At 36.2% G+C, this 23376-nt stretch overlaps 2 protein-coding genes across 5 annotated transcripts in view; one reads left to right on the top strand and one right to left on the bottom strand.

Annotated features, from left to right (window-relative positions):
- ANO3 (anoctamin 3) overlaps positions 1–23376 on the bottom strand; it is a 429104-nt gene that overhangs the window by 57612 nt on the left and 348116 nt on the right. For all 3 annotated transcript variants that reach the window (XM_043908234.1, XM_043908242.1, XM_043908249.1), the window contains one exon: positions 21551–21611. In XM_043908234.1, coding sequence (XP_043764169.1) covers positions 21551–21611 — 61 coding nt within the window. The remainder of the gene's footprint in view (positions 1–21550; positions 21612–23376) is intronic.
- MUC15 (mucin 15, cell surface associated) lies at positions 8315–22262 on the top strand. Of its 2 annotated transcripts, XM_043908266.1 has the most exons (5): positions 8315–8425; positions 8936–9001; positions 15061–15779; positions 17712–17861; positions 20126–22262. In XM_043908266.1, exons 3-5 carry the CDS (start codon positions 15098–15100, stop codon positions 20284–20286), a joined length of 993 nt encoding a protein of 330 aa, XP_043764201.1. In that variant the 5' UTR covers positions 8315–8425; positions 8936–9001; positions 15061–15097; the 3' UTR covers positions 20287–22262. The 2 variants fall into 2 exon arrangements, with proteins under 2 accessions (XP_043764201.1, XP_043764193.1); XM_043908258.1 differs by lacking the exon at positions 8315–8425 and having other exon boundaries at positions 8782–9001.

Genomic DNA, 23376 nt, shown 5'->3' with positions numbered 1-23376 from the left:
ATGCTGACTCTTTCAGGTGCCAGGCTAGGGTATGTATGACGAGATGCACATGTTCTATGGTATCTAGCACTGATAATGGAAGAGAAGTAAGATCTAAAATATATGGAGCCAGAAACTACTCCATGGGAATTATTTCACAAACTTTAAGTCATATATGAAACACACTAGAGATTTTCTCAGAGTTCCAACAATATTAAAAGTGCACATGGCATTATCAATTATGAAGTTGAAATAAGCCTTTCAAAACTGCCAATAATGGGGACTTGCCTGGTGGCCCAGCAGTTGAGAATCTGCCTTGCAATACAGGGAACAAAGGTTTAACCCCTGGTCAGGGAACTAAGATCCCACATGCTGTGGAGCAACAAAGCCCCCGCACCTCAACTGGAGAGTCTGTGCACCATCCTCAACAACTGGAAAGTCTATGCACCATCCTCAAAGATCCCACATGATGCAATGGAGATCCCATATGCCACAGCCAAGACTTGAGGTAGCAAAACAAATTAACAAATCTTTTAAAAAACAGTCAAAAATAATAAAATAATTTTCAACTAACTTTGCTAGAGGAAGACGAAAAACTAAATGACTTCTCCATTCCTTCCATGAAATACCTTTTTAAACATCATACACAGAGATTGGGATTCCCTAATGGCTCAGACAGTAAAGAATCTGCCTGCAATGAAGGAGACACAGGTTTGATCCCTGGGTGGGGAAGATGCCCTGGAGAAGGAAATGGTAACACTCCAGTATTCTTGGCCTGGAGAACTCCATGGACAGAGGAGCCTGGCAGGCTACAGTACATGGTGTCGCAGAGTCAGACACGACTAAACGACTACAACATGCAGAGATAATATAAAATTGCAGATTAAAAAGTAAGACAAAAAGCATTTATGGAGATGTGTTAGGCAACTAATTAATGAAAATATTATTACTTTTATGGATTTTTATTTTACACAGCATTTGAAGTTTTTAAAATTTGTACACTTTTGATATTTTTGTTTTGCATTCTTTTCCTAAAGAGAGCTTCCAAAATTGTGTATCTCCTTCCAATGAATAGCTATTGTGCATCAGACACAAATGTTCCAGATAGCCTGTTCAAATGTTTTACACATACTAACTCACAAAATCCTCAACAGCTCCATGTTCAAGAAATGAAGTTATTGTTACTTTACTGGTAATGCTGCAAAAGTTCAGAAAGTATAGTAGACTTGTCCCCAAATGCACTGGACCCTAGAAGACCAGCTCACTGTGACACCTACAGCAGGGTTATTGGTTTAAAGTATTCATTCAGAGAAGAGGATTTACAACAACGCTGCTGCTGCTGCTGCTGCTGCTGCGAAGTCGCTTCAGTCGTGTCTGATTCTGTGCAACCCCAAAGATGGCAGCCCACCAGGCTCCGCCGTCCCCGGGATTCTCCAGGCAAGAACACTGGAGCGGGATGCCATTTCCTTCTCCAACGCATGAAAGTGAAAAGTGAAAGTGAAGTCGCTGCAGCCTACTAGGCTTCTCCATCCATGGGATTTTCCAGGCAAGAGTACTGGAGTGGGTTGCCATTGCCTTCTCTGTACAACGCTAGGTGTTTTTAATAAGAATTCTCTCCTGATGCAACACAAAACTGCCTTCCTTTTACTGTAGCTAAGAGCTTATAGAACTGTCAGCTTAGTTAAACCTAACATGTTTTCATTGTTCTCTGCAAAATGTTTATATTGCTTCTAATCCTCTAAACAGATGAGAAAAACACTTTCATTGTTATTTTTTGCCCATGAACTTATGTTAAAAACCCCTTTAGGTCATGAATAACTTCTTTTTCTTCTGTCCCTGCTTTTGAGCCAAGGAACAAATCTGGATTCTTAAAGTATATAGACCTAGTGTAGGTATCTCACTCTCTCCTCACTCTGCTCCTCTCCAGGTCATGGCTCAGTGCTGAGAACATTCAGCAAATAAACTCTTAAAAACTCTTTTGTTACGAGGTTCAGTTTGGTTCAGTTCAGTCGCTCAGTTGTGTCTGACTCTTTGTGACCCCATGAACCGCAGCACACCAGACCTCCCTCTCCATCACCAACTCCCAGAGTCCACCCAAACCCATGTCCATTGTGTCGGTGATGTCATCCAACCATCTCATCCTCTGTTGTCCCCTTCTCCTCCTGCCTTCAATCTTTCCCAGCATCAGGGTCTTTTCAAATGAGTCACTTCTTCGCATCAGGTAGCCAAAGTTTTGGAGTTTCAGCTTCAACATCAGTCCTTCCAATGCACACTCAGGACTGATCTCCTTTAGGATGGACTAGTTGGATCTCCTTGCAGTCCAAGGGACTCTCAAGAGTCTTCTCCAACACCACAGTTCAAAAGCATCAATTCTTCGGCTCTCAGCTTTCTTTATAGTCCAACTCTCACATCCATACATGACTACTGGAAAAACCATAGCCCTGACTAGATGGACCTTTGTTGGCAAAGTTGGGAGGTTATTACTTAGTTATTCTAACTTTTCAAACCAGAAAGAAACAAATTAGAAATGATAGGATTTTTTAATTATCCATCTTGATTTTTTTAAAGGCAAGATTAATAAATAACTTGGATCTCTTCCTAAAGGTAGAAAAATAAGCTACAATATTATCAATCTGCCAGTTTTGACACTTTATTATATTTAAAACCAATTGTAATTTGATTTAATTAAGTTCATATCAAAATACATCACATAGTTGATATATTAGGCAATGGCCGTCTAAAGATTCTATAATGAAATTAGGACTCTAAAAGATGCAAACTTGTATAACAGAATCCTCCATCATGTGGGAATGAATCAGTTGTGCAGTACTTCCACACAGTGGAATATCATGTACTTGTTAAAGAGAGCAATATCATTTCCCAGCAGACTGCTACTGCTCAGTTGGAAAGAAAAGTTGTTTTTGGTGCTAGCAGTAACAGGATTCCCTTCAGAACTCTTCCATCAGCAGGAGTCCAGAGGGAGTGCAGAATTCTCCATCCTGGCAAGATGTTCCTTCACCTCCTTGCTCAACTGAGACAAGTAAGGGACACTTAGCGGGCACTCCTGAAACTTCACTTTCTATGTGACATTTTCAGGTGATGGCTACTTGTCCCCCATACCGATAGGTGCCAAAGATGAGGCATTGAATTTCTTGCTCCTCAGAGCTGCTTCAAGACTAGTTTTTTTTCTCCCTCCTCCTTAAAGATTCACAGATTTGAGTCTCATATTATCAGTTCATACTTTCTACCATCTTTCTCTGTGGAAGTCATTTACTACTCCCTTGGGATACTTCCCCAAGTTTTCTAAAAAAAACTTTTTAAGTAAGCTAAGTGTAACTGTTATCAACGTGACTCCCAAAATAAATTTTTGAAAGCACAACATCCACCGATAATATTTCTAGTCTCTTGGCTTCTCAGTTCTTTGCTTTCTCCTACTCTATCTTATGCTTGCCCTCCCAAGGTGTACTTTTGATTAGTCACTCCAAACCCTCCATAATCTCCCAATTATCACCTCCACCCTTGTAGCTTACTTCCTATAAACTTCACTTCCAACAATCCCTTCACCCAGACTTTTTTGATCCATTAACTTTTCGCCCAGATTTTCAATCCATTCTCCCCATCACATTTTTGCTGTCGTTTCCTCCCCTTGTGCCCTCAATTTCTTCTCTCTGCATCCTCTTGATCAATCATTATACTCACTCACAAATGCCCTCAACTTTTTAGCTCTTCTTTCAGTCTGGCACATAAAACCCATAATTTAAACATAACCCTAATTAAAAATAACATTCCATCTACTATCAATCTGTTCCCAAGCACATTCCATTGCTCGAGCAAAAATACAGTTTGACTCGATGACTTGTTTTATTTTAAATCAATGATTTGAGTAAACCCTCAGGGCTGCCATACTATCATACTTTCTCTTCTCTATTTTAACATCCAGCAGCTACACCTCTATCATCAGTCAACAGTTTACTGTCTATCTCATCTTTCAAAGTTAAATATTCAGAATAAATAATTCATCAAAACCCTATCTATCTATGGCTCTACACTTGTGCCCATAACCTCCATATTCTCACCTGTTACAACACAAATTTTATGCATCCCTAGCTAAAATCAACTCTTCTTGTGAACTACCTCCCATCTCTTAGCACCTGCTAAAGGGAACTGCTCAAGGACCTATGTGTACAAATATACAAAGATGTCCAAAGAATATCTTTAAGTGAAAAAAAAGATTATTTCAGATCTGATGAGCTTATAATTGGAAGACTATTCTAGGTAGAAGAAAAATGAACTTGCAGTTATTTTATGCTTAGTGTACTAACTTTTTAATTTATTGTTAAAAAATATTTATTTATTTGTTCACTCTCATTCATTTGCTCATTCCTTTATACATTAATTGAGAATTTAGCCTTCACCAGGAATTATTCTAGCTATGTAGATAAAACCATGAAGAAAAGACAAAAATGCTTGCTTTCATGAGATTTCTAGTATGGCAACAGACAATAAACAACAACAAAAATAAGATATAGGGTATGTTAGATGGCAGTAAGTGCTGAGGGAGAAAATAATGCAGGGAATGGAAATGAAACAGATCAAGAAAGAAGAGTTATAGTTTTTAAAAGGGTGACCAGGGAAAGATTTTATGTTAAAAAAACAATTACAATTGGGTCATTTCATGATCAAGAAAAATCATTTTTCATTCAATTAATATTTCTCAAACAACTACTATGTACTAAAGTATAGACCCAAGCTCAAAATAATCCAATATGTTTTTCTATACTTCATTGGATTCATATCAACTTTTATTCACAATGCTGAAGCTTCAGTTTTTACCATCTTTAAAATTATTATAGTTATCATTGATAAGCCCCTATTTAGTGTCAAGCAACACATAATACTTTACCTACTTTATCTCATTGATTCCCCATTGTCACCTAGGAGGTAGATATCCCATTCTGTATTTTCACAAATGAGAAAGTAGTCTTCGGATATGATAGTGATCAGGCTACAGAACCAGTAAGTAGCAGGACCAGGATTCAACAGAGAACACAGCCAGAGAAGGAGCCCCAGAGTTCTCACACTGAACAAAGATTCAGGAGGGCCACCTCATGCTAACAGATCTACTCTAGTGACATAGAGAGTAGAGTGTGAGGACACTGGCGATGGTAACACTCTGAAACAGGTAATGTTTACTTCTGAAATGTTTCCATCACATTCTGGCAAAAGTTCTGAAACCCTCTCTGGCTTTTTTTTCCTTTAATGGAACTAGAAGAGATTAAAACTGTTACTGTGTCAGGCCCTAATTATTATAGAAAAATGCCCAATAAAATATTCTGAATCCTTAGAAATTAGTGAAAAAGTAATGTATTAAATCAGTGGTCCTCAAAATTTTTGTAACCTCAAAAAAGTTTATAGAACTATGTATCGTATTATATATGTTTATGACATACAAAATTTATTTACATCACATATGTTAATTGTGGCAAAGGTTGCAATTTACAGTGCATTATAAAAACTGACATTTTAAAATAAAACTTTTATGTTGGTCTTTTATATCTAACTCATATCCCTTTAAATATATATACTTTCAGAAAGCTCTTATCTACTGAAACATCTTAATGGTTCCATTTTATCTTTAAATCCATTTCTATTCTATTTCTACCTCAGAATATTATCCTTTATTATCCTTTATAAATGCCTGGAAACATTTATTGATTACCTTGTCATACTTCTTTGAAACAAAAAAATAGACAGAAATTAAAATAATTAAAACAATTTTAAACATCAGAATGGATATAAGGCTCTTTAAAACACCTGGATTATCACTTCAATTAATAAAACAAGAGAATTCATCCCAAAATTTAATAAATATTAAGCTTAAAATATAAGATTTTATTATAAATGCTTCTCTTAAGTTGTTAAGTCAATGGTCTTTTTGCTTTTCAATTGGTCCAGGTATCCATGGACACCTACTACTTCTTTTATAGACAGATAGGTTTCAGCATCAACTTTATTTAATTTTTTGTTTTTATAAGGATGTTTACTGAGAAAACACGTTCCTTTAAATATGTAGGTAGGAATACAACAGGTTTTGTTATGGCTATGTAATTCACTTCTTTGAACTATACCTGAATTAAAGTTTGTATCTCACATGTCCCATTTATAACCTTCATCAGACCCCCATTTATGCATGTATGTATGCTATGTATATGCTATTTCAAAACTTCTGCTTAACAAAAGGCATTGTCCTTAGCACCAAAATAGAGTGTTTAACCTTTCCAAGAAGTTATAGTTAAATGAAGATCATACTATAACACCATATGACTTAGGAAAAAAAAACCTTGTATGCTAAACAAGTGTTAGTACTCACGAGAATGATCCCTCTACTTCTCTCCTAACAGAATACTAAAACAGCTGTTAACATCCTAAAGAAATTTTCTAGTCACCAATTTCCATTGTACTTGTAAAGAAACATGACCTCAGATAATACAATTATAATGTTACCTTATTTTTACTCAATTTTTTTTTTTTTTTTATTGCTTAAAAAATCTATGGTCCTCTGGGGAGACAAAACGTAAATTCAACATAGACCCTGTTTTAAGCTCATAACCTGCTAATAATGAATTTGACCTATGGAAACAAATTCCTTATGTGTGATATCAGTATCACACATGTGATGCAATAGGGTTTGTGAAATAAGATACCATCCTGGATCTAGAACAATATTTTGGTTTTATCTGAGACATGGTCCCAGGCTACAATCTGGTTCTGTTTTCAGATCCATCAGTGACAATAATGTGACTTCATGTTCTGGAAACTCCACTGGTGAGTGGTTCCACCATTTCAGACAAAGAGGCAGTAGTTCTTCCATTATGTATTGTGAGGTTTAATTAATGGGTGTAAAGCAATTGGAGAGTGCTCGATGAAAGCCTCCATAGAAGGTAAGTAAGTACAACACAAATTATGTAAGCATTGCATAGTATGTCATCTCAGCTGGTTGGGCTGATGAAATTGTTGGGTAATTGTCCCTTATTGTTGAGTTCTTCGGGTCCAAAATGGGATAGGTCTTACCTAGAATGTAGTATCATGCACAGGTACACCTGGAAATGCATCTCAGCAAGACTTGTTTGTTTGGCAAGAAATTACTTTTTAACTCCAACTCAGGTGCTTCCATAAAGGTGTCTGATCACAGCTACGTGAGCTAAGTAATAACTGAGGCGTTAAATTTATGCATGGTTCTCATTTTATAACTTTGCTTCCAGCTGTGCTCATGACAGGGAAGGTACACAAGGTTTATCTCTAGGGTCAGGTCTACTCAATGGTTAAGGTTGTCAGGAGGGCAGCAGTGAAAGGATCCTGAGGCCACAGCTAGCGTCTTCAGAAAAGATGGTCACTGGAGATAACTCTGACGCTGTGGCAGTGAAAGCAGAGTTGTAGCAGAAGTACCTTGTAATTTCCTTGCCTGGTATAGGCCATGATTACTATGCTGAGTAGAACGTGGTAATGTATTCATGCACATATCTAGGAAAATCCCTAAGGGTATGTACGGTACACCCAATCCTGCCAAGTCATGTTCAGTTCTCTAAGCACAGATATAAAAATATTTATTCAGTTGAATTTTTTTTCCTAGTAACTAGGTAATCTGAAAATAACCAATTGAATTTGATTAAGCCATTTCTCAGTAACTAGTTATTTGATTAAACTGAACTTGCTTTTCTTCCTAAAAGTGCAGATGTAGCTTAAATATCTTTTGAGTGAATATATTTTAGGGTTTGGCTTAATTTCTAATCAAACTCTGAAGGACTTTGGGCTTCAGAAAATTTGAAACTATAGAATTACCTTGTTCTTTCTTGAAGCCAATTAACTGGGCAGATTCTTTGCATTCAATTTAAAGCCCCTGAACCTTAGCTAAAGTTTCATTTTCTCTCTCAGCAGCTGGAAACCTATCTCCTTGTGCAACAGGAACTAAGCATGGACCTCAGGCTTACTGAACTGAGCAGACCCTGGCGCCCGTCCCCAAACACTGATGCGCAGAATCTCCCAGAAAGTGCAGTTTCACTCTTCTCCCTTTCATAAGCCGTGAAAGGAAGTATGCCAGGTTGTTATTCAACTCTAGTATTTAACCAAGCATTACTTAGGCTCTTCTGAAACTCTCTGGCTTCTAAATTGAGAGGAAAAGCAAAGAGAACACAGGATGGAAACTAATTGAGCAGGCTGCCAGGATTACTCGGGATCACATGGCCGTTCTCAGTCAGGCCCCAGTTACCACCTCCCCCAGACTTCTGAGAGTCAGCAAGAAACCCCACCTCAGTCCTGGTGCTGACTTCTAACTTAATATATTACAGCTTTCTCAAGGGTCTGATGCACGGTAATCCACTGTCTGAAGTGTGACTTTCTATAGATCCAGTTTCAGCGCACGGCAGACAACACTTTCTCCATTCAGGTTGTGAGTACACAAATCGGGCATCCCCACAATGGGAAAGAAAGATTTGTTTACGTGTTTGGAGAACAGCAAGTGGCCGGCACAGGTCACTTGAGCAACAGGTGCAGGGCTGACTGACTCTGGTTTCCTCACCTGCAAAGGGGGAACCCCGCATGTGTCAGAAATCCCTGATACAGCAGTGACCAGGACCAAACTCCCTGTTCCGCTTTTTTTCATTGAGGGCAAGAAATGTACGTCCTTTGTTTTCCAACACCCAAAAGAGAACTAGCCTGTCCAAAGTCAAAGCAACTAACCTATGAAAGCTGGAGGGTTGGGCTTTCTTTTTCTCTTTTTTTTTAAAGGCCTGAATGAGCTGTCATGCTGACAGCTGAGAAGCAGGTCAGTCAGGTTCTTGGGTGCTCTATTACACAAGCAAGATACAGCCAGCCCTACCTAACTTCGTTTCTCTGGCACCCTCCTGCTTAGTGGGACATCTGTACACTTAACCCATCTGCTTTCTCTAATGCATGGCAGACTCACTGCGGTCAGGACGGCTGTGATACTTCAATTCCTGTTTGTAAACACCTCCTAGACCTGAAGGTAAGTGCATGCTGGATTATATCAGAATCTTTGGTCTCATCTCTCTCTCTCTTTCTCTTATTTACCAAAGAGAATCAAAGCCAGTTGAACTTTTGGCAGAACAGTCTGGCAAGTACCAGCAGAGACCCTTTGTGAAGACAGGTAGCTGTTTCATCAAGTAACTACCTTCCAAATGAGCATTCATGCTAAGTGAGTTAACTTTAAGAATTATTGCCAAATTCTCTAGATGATGAAACCAGCTGAAGAGTTAAAGAAAAAACTTGCTTCAAATGTACATGATTGCAAGGACAAATTTCCTTAAATCAGATCTTAGTAAAAAGTTTCTAAATGTTTCAAGCAGAAGTGGCTGCGAGAATATAAACTTGAGTGTTTAGATTTAAATTATGCATTTGGTTCAATGGTTCTTGCTGAAGTATTAGAACACAACAGCTTTTTGAAAACAATCTACTAATGCAAGGAATTGTTAAGCTTTATATCTTTACCAAAGATCTTCTTAATCAAAAATTGGCAAAATGATGTGTATATATTTTACTTAACATGGTATGTGAACATGTAGAGCATTCAATGGAAAACTAAAAGGCTAAGCCTGTTGCTGCAGAAGACCTCCCGTGTATCAAAGACAGGCATTAAGTTTCTTATAATTATTTTCAGTTTGTGGCTGTGTAAGGATTCTTTTATTAAAGAGAGGCCGATACACTGCTTACCACTGTCTTCTAACCAATCCATAGACACTGTTTCTACAAACAGTGAAACAATAGAAGGCTGAAAACCCAGGAATTTGGGTCCAGAATATTTCTTTTGGAGACACAATCTTTCTAAACTTAACACTCTTCCACTTAATTATTTCAGTATTGAAGTTTATGACTGAAAATGCCCGAGTTAGCAGGGAGTATGACATTCTATATATTTTTCTGGGCTTATGCATTCCTCCATCTTATAATTAGAACGATGGTCTCAAACTCTTGAAATGTATTATTTCCTGAAGGAAAGTCATGTTTTCCTGTTTGTTTCTTTCTTTTAAAATCAAATAAAGTGAATGATATGGGTTCTCAATAGAATCCCACCTTCTGGCTAGTTAAGTCTTCTCTCCCTTAAAACCCTCTCATAAAAGAGGCATCTCTAGAAGCATAATTCCTTATGTCTTCATTTACTGTGGCTTTTTCACTGAGGGACAGCAAAATACAATGCAAGACTGGAAGGTCCACTCAGAGAAAAATGTGAGTTCTGCCTGGGATACCGGCTACATGTCGGGCTGTTTCTTATGACTAAGACAAGCAAAACTCATCTGTCTTAACTGGTAGCCTGAGCTCTACAATAAGAATGATCTCAAACAACTGACAGAGAAGCAGCACAGAATAAACTCTTTGTTTCACTACAGAAACATGCTTTTATACATCTTCTCAGTGCAGCTTAAAGTAATGGTTTTCTTTAAAACTTCTGATTTTGGTTTAGTTTACAATAACTAGCATTCCTCTTCCCTTGCATGGCTTGACTAATTGACACAAACCAGGGTACCTCCTTGTTTTTAAAGCTCAGTGCAAAATAGGTATGACTCAGTTACAACAGGAGGGCTGGGCAGAATAACAACTTTACAAAATTAAGGGGCAACAATTTTATGAACAGTGAATGTGGATTTGCTTCCCTTAATGGCCACAAGTTTTCTTTTTTTCTTCCCTTATCACCACCTCCTGAAACCCTCTATACAAAAGCAGTCATGTGAAACCACTTTTTAGTGCCAACACCAAAGACAAGAGAAAATAGCGTTCATTTTCTTTGGATAGAGGAATTATTTTAAAAAAAAAAGTGAAACTCACACTATCCAAAAGTATATTTTAAAAGTTATTAAGACAGAAACAATACAAACATTTCAATATATTCAGAAAGATTTAGAATCTTTGTTTAATGTATCACAAATTGGATGGAAATCCTCCTCTCTCTCTCTGTCTCTATTCCCTTCATAATAATTCTAATCTTGGAAGTTTTTCAGGTTCATAATGAGTTTATCTCTGTTTCTAGGCTACATCCTGAAAATTCCTCTTAGGAATTTCTACCTCAGGGCAAGATGGGGCAAAGAGCAGGAGAAATGATGCTATCTAGTTCTCCAGTTTTGTTTATGTTTTTTTCTCTCTCTCTCCAAATTCACTTTCTTTTATCCCCACATTCTCTCTGCCTCCACTGTGCACTTGGTTGACTGATGAACTTGGAACACCAGAGCACGCAATCCATTATGTACCATAACTTTACACACAAGTATACAACAGAGTTTAAATATATTAACTAGAGAAGGAAGGAGGCTGAAAGAAAATTGTAGAGAATATAGATTTCTTTTATTGTCCTCTGGAGTTTCAATACCACTAACATTAATCTTCCCTGTTTGTAATAGGCATTGTTCCATTCAGAATGGGGTCTGTGCTCAGTCATATCTGACTCTGCGACCTCGTGGATTATAGACCACCAGGCTCCTCTTTCCATGGAATTTTTCAGGAGAGAATATTGGAGTAGATTGCCGTTTCCTACTACAGGGGAAAATGGGGTCACACTTAACCAAAATTGCTTAGTCCTTGCCCCAGCAAAAATCCAGTGCCAGTGTTCCGAAAAGCTGATGGCTTCAATTCCTGGCTGCTTCTGTCCCTTTAAGATGCATGGACCTGAGTAGGAGGTGCAACCTGGTTCTCTCAGAAGCCAGAGGGCAGAAGCAAAGTTGTCCCCAGTTACTATTCTGGGACAACAGAACAAATCAATACTCACAAAAGCCTTACCCACGAGTGTATTAATTTTTGAATAAATTGCAAATAGCATTCACAATGTACTGTCTTATCCCACTCTTTACTTTTTCCTGTTTCCCTGGCAATAAATTACAGGCATAACAGACTGCTTGGCTCATTAGGGGTGTTGATACCTTAGGTTTTCAAGTTATAATCAAAAGCTGGGTAAAAGGTAGAGCGATCCCCTTGGTGGTTCCATGTTACAGGCAAAGTGAAACAGGAACAACAAAACTCACTTTGTTGACTCTTGATATGTGGATTCTCATTACGGGAAGGGAGTAAAAGCACTTTGCAACAACCCTTATGTGACATTATGAGAAAATTAGATGAATGGCCATGGTTTGTTTTTTGGTCCCTTCTGGTGACCACTTCTTTGGGAAGACAAAATAATCAAATAGCCTAGGTTTAGGGAAGGCAAATCAAACTGCCTAACCACACAGGTGACCAAATACAATGCAAAATAAATCAGATCTGTGGCAGGAGACAGTGAAAGAGGCTATAAAGTTTACTGTGAACTTGACAGAGTTCACAGGAAAGAGATGTTCCTGAAAAGGTCCATTTGAGTATTTTTAAACTAAATTGAATTGCATTTTAAATGTGCTAGGTGAAGCAATATTTTAATTAAATGTTGGTGAACTTCAGGTCCTGGGGATAATCATTCTTATTTTGTTAATCTGTAAATTACAAGGTAAAAGTGTTTATTTAGAAACCATGGAGACTACTGTTGGGAATTTCTTAAATTAAGATAAAGGTGTACTTTAGTATGTTTAAGAGGTACTTAAGGAAGAAGGTGGCTCAGACAGTAATGAATCTACCTGCAATGCGGGAGACCTCGGTTCGATCCCTGGGTTGGGAAGACCCCTGGAAGAGGGCAGGGCAACCACTCCAGTATTCTTGCCTGGAGAATTCCGTGGACAGAGGAGCCTGGCGGGCTACAGTCCATGGGGTTGTAAAGAGCTGAACATGACTGAGTGACTCAGCACAGAGTTCGGTAGAAGCTACTACTTTACCAGTGATTAAAAATATGAGGTTAACAACATCTCTGGTTAAAATAAAATCTGGATTATTTTATTATTCTTTATTATAATCTGTGCTAAGAAAACACTTGTAGGAAAAGTTCTAAAAACCAGTTGATACCCAATCTATATTCCTTTGTAGCTTCTATTATATTAGGTGAGTGATTACAAGATTTTGATGCCAAGGTCTGAATCCTAACCCTATCTTTCAACTACTAGCTATGTGTTTTGAGTACATTATTTACATTTTTTATTCCCATTTAACTATCTGTAAAATAGGATTAATAACCTCTTCCTTATCATTTGATTGTTTTTGTTAAGAATTAAATGAGAAAACATGCAAACCATCTCATGTAATAAGTGCATACTAATATGTTTTCCAATTATGTTAAAACCTTTGAGGATCTAAGTGAATTTTTTTGATTATCACAGAAAGTGAAATATAAATAAACAAAATAATCACAAATACAAATATAGTCTAACTTCTAAGAATTTTTTTTCAATTAGAAATACTTAAAATTTTAACACCTAATTAGGTTGGAGTCAGCAAACCTGGCTCTCAGGGCTGCTTTTTTCATTTACTAGCTTTCATTACTGGACACTCTGACCCTCAGTTTCTTCATCTGCAAAATGAGGATAATGTGAGCCACTCTTTTTGTCTCAAGGGATCATTGTGAGGATCTAATGAGTTGCTATTACAAATTGTAAGACACTTATGGAAATAATGTTATATTTTAATAATAATAAATGGAAATTAACTAACTGCTTACTTTGGACCAGATATGTTTTAAAGTACTTCTACTTAAATCATTTCATTTAGTCTGCAGAACACTTTGAAGGTAGTATGATTATTATGATTTGATAAAACAACTGCTTCATATGATGATTCTTTTTCATATGTTTTTCATATAGAAGCCAAATTTGCAATATAAGTGTAAATTCAAAACCTCTCCCCATATCCTCCTATCTATGAATTGTGGTGCTTCCACATTTAAGAGGCAGTTCTAATGAGATGGATGAAACTGGAGCCCATTATACAGAGTGAAGTAAGCCAGAAAGATAAAGAACATCACAGCATACTAACACATATATATGGAATTTAGAAAGATGGTAACGACAACCCTATATGCAAAACAGAAAAAGAGACACAGAAGTACAGAACAGACTTTTGAACTCTGTGGGAGAAGGTGAGGGTGGGATGTTGCGAAAGAACAGCATGTATATTATCTATGGTGAAACAGATCCCCAGCCCAGGTGGGATGCATGAGACAAGTGCTCGGGCCTGGTGCACTGGGAAGACCCAGAGGAATCGGGTGGAGAGGGAGGTGGGAGGGGGGATCGGGATGGGGAATACGTGTAAATCTATTGCTGATTCATGTCAATGTATGACAAAACCCACTGAAAAAATAAATAAATTAATTAATTAAAAAAAAAAAAAAGAGGCAATGTGAAGTGCCCGGATTGGAGGTCAGAGCCATGGTTTCCAACTCCAACTCTGCCATGATCTAGTTAGGTACCTTTTTCCACACATACTCCCAATCAGATTCTTCACTTATACAATGAGAGAATACAATGAAAGAATCTCCAATTCTAAGAGTTTTTCTGACTTTCTGTAACTTGGCATTAATAGGAAAAGGGGCAACACGAAGTAAACATAATGTTAAAAAAAAGGGATGTTAACCTCAAATTCAAGTAACTCAAATTAGGAACTAATAAAATGCTTTCAAGTGGAGTTCCTGACTGACTCACTTTAAAGTGGTATGTTTAGTGTATAATCGATAACATAATTTTTATAATAATCACTCCAAATTACATCTTTATAAAAAAAATGTTTCCTTAAATAGGTTAAAGAAATCAGCAAGCTCTACATGCCCTATATTTACAGTATTAAAAAAAAATTACTTAGCCATTCATATACAGTGTGTGTGTGTGTGTGTGTGTGTGTGTGTGTGTGTGTATACTTCAACTTGTCCCAAGCTAAATGACCTTTGAAATAATGAAATGGCAATGTCTAGCTTGAAAAAATTTCTGCATGGCATTTCCCTAGAGGAAGAAAGAAAGAAATATTATTTAGAAAATAGAACTCAGTCAAACAGAACTTAGTGACTCTTGTTTTAATAAAATCCAAAGAAAATAAACTTTTGGAATAAAGGGTATGATACTATCATCTCAGTATTATGTCTCTATATTTTTTAAAATCATTTTAGAAATGTAGATCCATTAAAGAAAAACCTCAATACTTCATTCAATAAATCAAATTGTTATTATTTTCTTTCAGATTCTCCATATTAACACTAATACCAAAGAAGATTACAATGTTGACTTCAGCCAAAATTCTGTTGATTTCAATTTTGTCTAGTTCACTACTGTTTGGAAGCCGTGGGGAAGAAGGTCAAAAAACAAACACAACAGAAAGCAGTGCAGAAGACTTAAAAACAAGGGGAAATCAATCTGTTCCTTTAGAAAGTAAAGCAAATTTAACCTCAGATAAAGAAAATAGAGAAACCTCCAATCCCAAGGCAAGTAATTTCTCTTTTGAGGATCCATCAAATAAAACACATGAAGCAAGTTTCTACAGTAATCTGTCAACAGACAACTCTTCCAGGAGTCCAGGACTCTTGCCTACACCTTCCCCAAGATCTCCCTCAATCCACAGCTTTGTTTCCAAATTGCCTTGGAACTCATCCATAGCAGATAACAGTCTTCTGCCAGTTTCAGCCCCTCCCAATACTACAGTTACTGTATCTTCAGAAAATTTTACCCAGTCTTCCATCAATGATACCATGAAAGCTCCTGACAACAGTTCCATTACAGTTAGCAACCTCCCTTCAGGACCAAACACCATATCTGTGACCCCCATGGTAACAGATGGATGGTCTACCACAACCAGAGAGAGCGTGGAGGGGTTTACCGTCTATCAAGAAACAACTTTACATCCCACCCTGAAATTCACCAATAATTCAAAAATCTTTCCAAATACGTCAGACCCCCAAGAAGGTAAATATAAATGGATTTAATTTTCCTTTTGTGTGAAATTGAATATCCAAATAAGTTATTACACCTAACGAATGCACCACTCTAGAAGAAAAAGAAGGCTGCAATAGTGCAAGTGGTTCTTATTTTGCAACAGCAGTGATGATATTCATAGTGAATAGTGAAGGGATTTTTGGACTTAAGTCAATAGACACTAGTCATCATTGTATGGGAATGTGATGAAACAGTGGGGCAAAATAAGAAATAGGTTAAGTTGAAAAGAAACTGAAACTGATGTAATGGTACAGTTTTAAGATACTGTAACAATTGTACTGCATCTCAGAAAGACTACATGAAATTTCCCAGGCTTTTAGGAATACAATGCAACTGAAGTTTAAAAATACATGTATGTGGGTTTTGAAAGAGAATGAGATGAATAAATTTGGAAATTATCTGAAACCATACAGCAATCACAGGAGACTAGAACACTGGTATTTTAAAAATGTAAATTCAACAGGGTACCCTTCTTAATTTTTAGTTAGGTACCTACTGAACACCATAAAAATAAAATTTAGCTGTGAGTATCACAAGAAAATTGTGTTATGGGGACATTTCTGTTTCATTTGGGGATTAGTCAAGTTTTCAAACATAAAGCAGAAAAGATTTCTCATATATAATGAAGATTCATTATATAGCCATGGTTTTGTTTCCTGAATTAAAAAAAAAAAAAACTCTCTTTTTTCCCTCCATGAACTAATTGATTTCCATACAACCTATCTACGGGTGTTAGTGATATAAACAACAAATTATATATGCAAATTCCTATTTGAAAGCTGTTGTTAGTGTACAAGAAAAGTTTTAAAATTTGAAATCCAAGATTAGTATAGCACTGCAACCAATATATTATGTGTACACATATTTTCATAATTTTAAGACATCCTTCCATTCATACGTATAAAACTACGCTCTGTTTTGCCTTTCTAACACTAATATATATATATATATAGACAGAGAGAGAGAGAGAGAATATTGAGTACTTAATCCTACTATTGTTCTTTAATCCAAAGAAAATTTACTTTACTTTGCCTCACTTTCAGCTTAGTAAAAAAAAATGTGCTGCTGTTGTCAAAGAATTTCAACATGTTTCTTGGTGTATAAATGGAGTCTGATATAGAATTAGAGACCCTATAAGAACCTTTGCCTACCTAATCAATAAGCTTCTTGAGAAATTATTTTTTAAAGCTGAAAATAAATTGCACTAAGCATGAATTCAGGGAGTATTATGTAATTTATAGATGACAGCCTTCAAATAAGGTGCTTGTTAAAGGGGATGATAGAATGAAATTCTGGATTCCTTGAAACTCAGACCTACACATTTGTTTGAAATGTACAAAGCACAGCAAACATCCTGTTTTGTTTGGTATATTTCCTGTATTTGAAAATATTCTATATCATAATATATTTATTTTTCTCATAATGCCTTTTCATTTGGGTTGAATTCATTTCTATCACCTACTTACTCCCATTTGCTTTTTGCTTCTGAATAGAAACAAACTCAAATCCTATCTCATCATTAAAGTTCATCAGTGATTCAGAGTTGATTAAAAACAACATAGAATTCAACATAGAAGTTAGATCTTAATGCAGAATGCACATGGCATTTCAGTACTATTGGTGTTAATACATAATGAGTTACAAAACTAAGGCTTAGGAATGTTTCAAGATAATTCAAATTTTGAAGTACAGTTTTATCAGGAAGTATATATTTCTGATATATCCCCAAAACTCAGTATTTTATAAAACACACACACACACATCATATATATATATATATATACCCATTATCTTAAAAAAAAAGTGTTAAACTTTGCTTACACAAAGTCCACATGTATTTCTATTCTTTGAATAATTGTTTTCTACTTCTAATGTGTAAATCATTTTTTCTTTGTCCTCTAGAGAACAGAAACACAGGAGTAGTGTTTGGGGCCATTTTAGGTGCTATTCTGGGTGCTTCATTGCTTAGTCTTGTTGGCTACCTTTTATGTGGAAAAAGGAAAACAGATTCATTTTCCCATCGGCGACTTTATGATGACAGAAATGAACCAGGTAAAAACAACTTTCAGAACTTCACCTGTACACACTGGTTTTAATTAAGTGAAGATGCTAATGTTCACTGCATTAGCTAGATGGGATTTAGAGAGTCACATGACAGAAACGAACTAAATATTTATTCTGATCTACTCTCTTTTTCAAAGAACATAACCAAAATAACTATAGGCCTGCTAGTGAAGTTTTAAAACAATTTGGAACTGCTGCTCATCACATCACAATTGGTTTTAAGTAATAATCCCAGAACCTAAAACATAGCATTGTCAATAGTGTTAGTCACTCAGTCGTGTCTGACTCTTTGCAACCTTATAGACTGTATGTAGCCCACCCCACACTCCTCTGTCCAGGAGTGTGGCAAGAATACTGGAAGAGGCTGCCATTTCCTCCTCCAGGGTATCTTCCCAACCCCCTGGAAGGATCGAATCCAGGTCTCCTGCATAGCAGACAGTTTCTTTACCATCTGAACCATCAGAGAAGCCAATGAAAAGACAACGGTATGATATTAAGAACAAAACTGCCAATCTGTAAGCAAAAAACTGTGGAGCCATTCTCCATCATTGTTGGATCGCTTAGTAGCAGGATTTTGAACAATGATTTATTCTAGTTGGATGCTCTTCCAAAGTTTACACATATACAACAAAGTTTACACATATACAATAGCTCTCTGTTAATTATCTTGATGAGGTTCTAAAAGAGAATTTCTGAAGAGTGTATATTTGGGTACATAAAGTCAGATATACCTTAATTCATAAATTTCCCAATCATGTGATGGAAAAAAAAGCACCACATCTATGAATGAGAAATGTGTCTGCTAAGAATAAAGTACTGAGTTTGATCAGTATTAACTAGAACAGAAATGAAATCACTTCAAAAGCTTGACTCATCTCTTTTTAAAAAAATATTTCAGGACAAAAAAAAAAATCTGATTTTGGCTTACCCAATAGACTCTTGCTGCCATCAAAATATAATTAAATGCTCCTGTTGAGTCCTATTGATAAAATCTTGTTGATTTTTTATAAGTTTGGATCATTACTGATATATTGCTGATTTTCAAAAGCGAACCCATTAGTTGTAAATTTAGCTGAACTCTGTTCATCTACATCCTGGCCTTTTCAAATCTGTTTAAGGATTTCTAGCAATTCATAGAAAATAAAAAGTAGCACTTTTCCAAACTGAAGGATAGGATTTCAAGCTTTAGGGGCTTCCAAACTTTTTTTTTAACTTCATAATATTTTCTTTAAATGTTACCAGATGTAAAAGGTCAGTCTGTCAACTTTATACAATCCAAGATGTTGTGATTGAGGCATAATGGAATAATTCAATCACAGCAGTTTTACTTTTTCAGGGTAACTTTGTGTCACCCATTCCAAATCCCTAAGGCTCCTGGGAGCCCAGTTTGTAAACAGAAGGCTTAAGGACTAGGTAGGATCTGACAGTACCTAGCTGAATAATTAGATGACTAATCTAGCTAGTAAATAGTCACTGTTTTAGTATTCAGAAGCCTAGAACATTCCAAGTTTTTTATAAAAATAAATTCAAGATCATTAAGGAAATAATAATTAGTTGTTTGTGGAAAGAAAAAAAACTAACCATGTTATTAGTTAGAAAACCTTAAGTGTATGATAACCTGGATCTATCAGAAGCAAACAGAAGATTTTACAATTTTTTTTCATCTTCGTTGCTCACCCGTAAAGATATTAAGACACTTGCTAAAATAATGACACTGATTTTAAAAGTAAAGCTCTTCACTTTTTAAAAATCACTTTTACACCAGAAGTAAAAATTCTGAACATGTTGGGAATTCTCTGGTGGTTAGGAATCTATACTTTCATTGCTGTGGGCCCAAGTTCTAGCTCTGGTCGGGAACTAGAATCCCACAAATGCACAGCATGACTGAATTTAAAAAAAAAAATTCTGAACTTGTTGACATGGTTCTGAATTCACAAGATTCAAAAATCAATGAGACATGTTAATACTTCCTTATACCAAATATTGCTAGACTTCTGTTGTGATCTCTCCCATAGTTCCTTTATGTTTGGACCACCAGCAGTGAAATTTTGGAAGTTAAACTGTTCTTAGTTTTAGAAAGAAAAATGTGGCTTGATAAATAACTACTTATTTAAATTCAAAGCCAGTATCTGAAAATATCACATAAAAATGTAATTATTTGCTCATCCAGAACAATTCCTATGGTCTAGCAGATGCGGGAGTGTGTATTCCAGACTGTCACTATAAAACAACTTTTTTTGTTGCTTTTTTAGTTCTGCGATTAGATAATGCACCGGAACCTTATGATGTGAGTTTTGGGAATTCTAGTTATTACAACCCAACTGCAAATGATTCATCTACTTCAGCAGGTGGAGAAAACGCACATGACGGCATTCCTATGGATGACATACCTCCACTTCGTACCTCAGTGTAAAACTTAGGGGGAAAGGGCTGCAGATGCAAGTGTTCATCTACATCCTGGCTTTTTCAAATCCATCTTCCAAACACTGAAGCAAGGCCACTGTCATGTGGCCTGTGTCAAGGAGAACTGTAAAAGCATGAGGCTACTAGCAAAAACATAAACAGAGGATAAATCATCCAAAAGGTTTCCTTTCTTGCCAGTTTTGGCTACGCTGATTCATCCATTGAGAAACCTTCATTAGTATTTTGGCCTAGTTTTTTATTAGTAGGAAATATGTATGGAATCAGGTAAAACTAAAAGACTTCACCATGATTGCCCTGCCTGATTAATTAAAAAATCCTTCAATGAAAATAGGAACCACAAATTACATTTTTACTTTTTGGGTGAGGGGGTAGACAGAAATCAATGGATTAACTCTTCATCATTCCCTTTGTAGTATTAATGCATTTTCCTGAAGTAAAATTGTAAGGATGAATTTTTTTTTTTTTTTTAAATTTTGACTTAAAACTAGAAAGAGTATGGCACAGAGTTTGTGTTCCTGGGAAATTAAGGCAATGGGAGTGAAAGATTTGTATTCTAGTACATTTTATTTTTCTGTATCAGCAGGTACATAGTAAAGTCCTTGAGTTGCCAAGTTGATGATAACTTTGCATTCAACAGACCATCATCGGAAAGTTGACCCTACCCAGGAAAGTAATCACTTCTTTTCAAATCATGGGAAATTCCAATCTGTAATTTACTTTAGGTCTCAATTAATTGGGTTCTTTAAAAACTCAATGAGAAACTTCCTGAAAAAGTCAGCCAATACGTAAACCTAAGCATAATTTTTACAGCTTTAAGATGTCAGATAGGAACAGGATTTATTTAGTATCAGACATTATTGCTCAATCATATATGGGATAGATTCTGTATCTCTAAGTGCATAAAATGTAAGGTTAAAAAATAGATGACGGACACCTTAAGCAAAGAAAACATTTTCTGATCATCGCTTTCACAAGTATGCTTCAGTTTGTTTTTAATTACTGGCTGCTTTTGGTGGGAAAAATATGCTTGACAGTATAGGAAGGTTTAGGCTTTAGGGATTAGAAGATTAGATCAAGAGTTAAATTCCCAAAGAAGCTGTGAATGTGTGAAGAAGGCATAGGGAAAAAAGAGATTTTATTGTTGAATTGACACATGGTATGTGTGTTTGTGTGTGGGTGTGGGTGTGCAGAAACACAGCAATAGTCTCAGAAGACAAGCACTAGGAAGTTAAGTAATGGAAGAACATACTTACCCCATATTGCCATAAAAATAGCAAAGAAGACTGTCCCTCCATTATCAAATAGATATGTAACCTTAATGGAAAACAAACAAAAATATTAGCAACATTTTTGGTTATAATAATCCAGTGATTACTTTTTTTACATTGAAGCACTATTGATTTTTTTTTCTCAATGGAATCACATTATTTTATCATTTGTAAATATAAGATATACAATCCTTTCATAGGTTCTGCAACTGTTTCATGTGATTTTCTCATGGAGAAAGTTGGGGAATCAGCATTTCCCCCCTTACTTTCTCTTTTCCTTTTGGACTCTACCTTTATTTCTGCTTTGAAGTGGTTGTAGCACTCTGAGGAAGTATTTGTGGACCACAAATGGAAGCTACGCAATGAGCTTTAAGAAGTTAGCTTTCCAGTGAAAGCACATACAGGTGCACTTCCTGTTAGCAAAACTTCCAGGGCTAGGGAAGTTGCAGAATGCAGAATTCCATCAGTGATCCAGCATTTCCAAGAGAGAGGTATCAGAGTGCTAGCCCTGCTCTCTGATGTCTTTCAGAATGTGCCATGGGTCATTAAGAAATTTCATCAATCACTGGATATATTTAGGATATAGTCCAAGTGTTTTTTAATCAGACATGACCTGAAGTTTTATAAATAACAATGTTATTGAATATACATTTCAGGGTTGTAAGAATTGTTTGATTTTAATAAAGTATAAATTCAATTTGCCTTTTTCTCTTTTCATTTGCATAATATCTTTACTATGGTTATAATTTAGTGAGGGAGATTAAACCAATACAGTCAAGGCATCATATGTTTGTCAGTCACTTAAATACCATAGAAATCCTACAGAAAATAGGTGCATTATTCTCACAGGAGTAGAGGGCAATTAGGTAGGGGTTTAAAGAACATTATTCTAAGGACAGTGGGAGTAGAATGGTGCCTTCTATGCATAGTCTACAGTCTAGAGGCTGCTCAATGGGGGCATTAAAACGACACTGATGTGCATTTTAATTGTAACTTCTGGAACACACTGTGAAACAATACGTAAAACAGAGAAAGGTGGGATGTATTTTCCTATAATATTGCATTATTGAAAATTTCATTATACAAAAGATAATGAAAAGTATTACTTTTGAAAGTTGGTAGATAGGTGCAAGATATTCTAGATGGTTCTAAACATCTAAGACTGTTGATGTTAAGGCTTGGGCTTTTGAAAAATGCAATAAGAATAGTTTTTCACAACAATCATCAGTATATATTATGTACAGTAGAGAAAAGGACCACAAAGAAATTCTCCCACAGAGCTCATAAAATTCCACCCAGTGGGGGAATTTAGCTTTTTTTTATGTCCAAAGATATCCCACAGAGATACTTGCGGCTGCCAAGCAGCTGAACAGCTGTCTGCTGTCCTTTATAAACAAGTTTAGTGCAGGAAACAGCCTCTTAAGAGTGTTAGAACAGAGGCTTCACACATGGAAACATAAAGGTGACCAAGAAATAATGGCTCCCCTTGCTCCAGAAACGGCCCTGTTTTTAGAAAAGTGACATGTAAAAAGCCATATTTAATAACAGTTGTGTTGAATAGAAATGATTTTTTGTGGAACATTTTCCTTAAAAAAGCTTTTCATTTTTTTTTCTTATTACTTTTGTTTATAAATCTTTCAGGCATTTTTTAACTAAGTAAATTTAAATATCAACTTTTAGAAACACATCCCTGAGATGTGGTAAGGTATACATGTCATACTGATGTAATGTGAGATTATAAACTTGTAGTGAGAGATAAAGCTAGAATGGAAGTTAGGGAAGTCTTCAGAACTTGTCTTGAGGAGGTGGGT

The sequence above is a fragment of the Cervus elaphus genome, chromosome 1, assembly GCF_910594005.1.
Source record: "Cervus elaphus chromosome 1, mCerEla1.1, whole genome shotgun sequence".
In the NCBI taxonomy this organism is placed as follows: Eukaryota; Metazoa; Chordata; class Mammalia; order Artiodactyla; family Cervidae; genus Cervus; species Cervus elaphus.
Note: the sequence above shows the minus strand (reverse complement) of the source record. Positions and strands in the feature narration are given on the sequence as shown.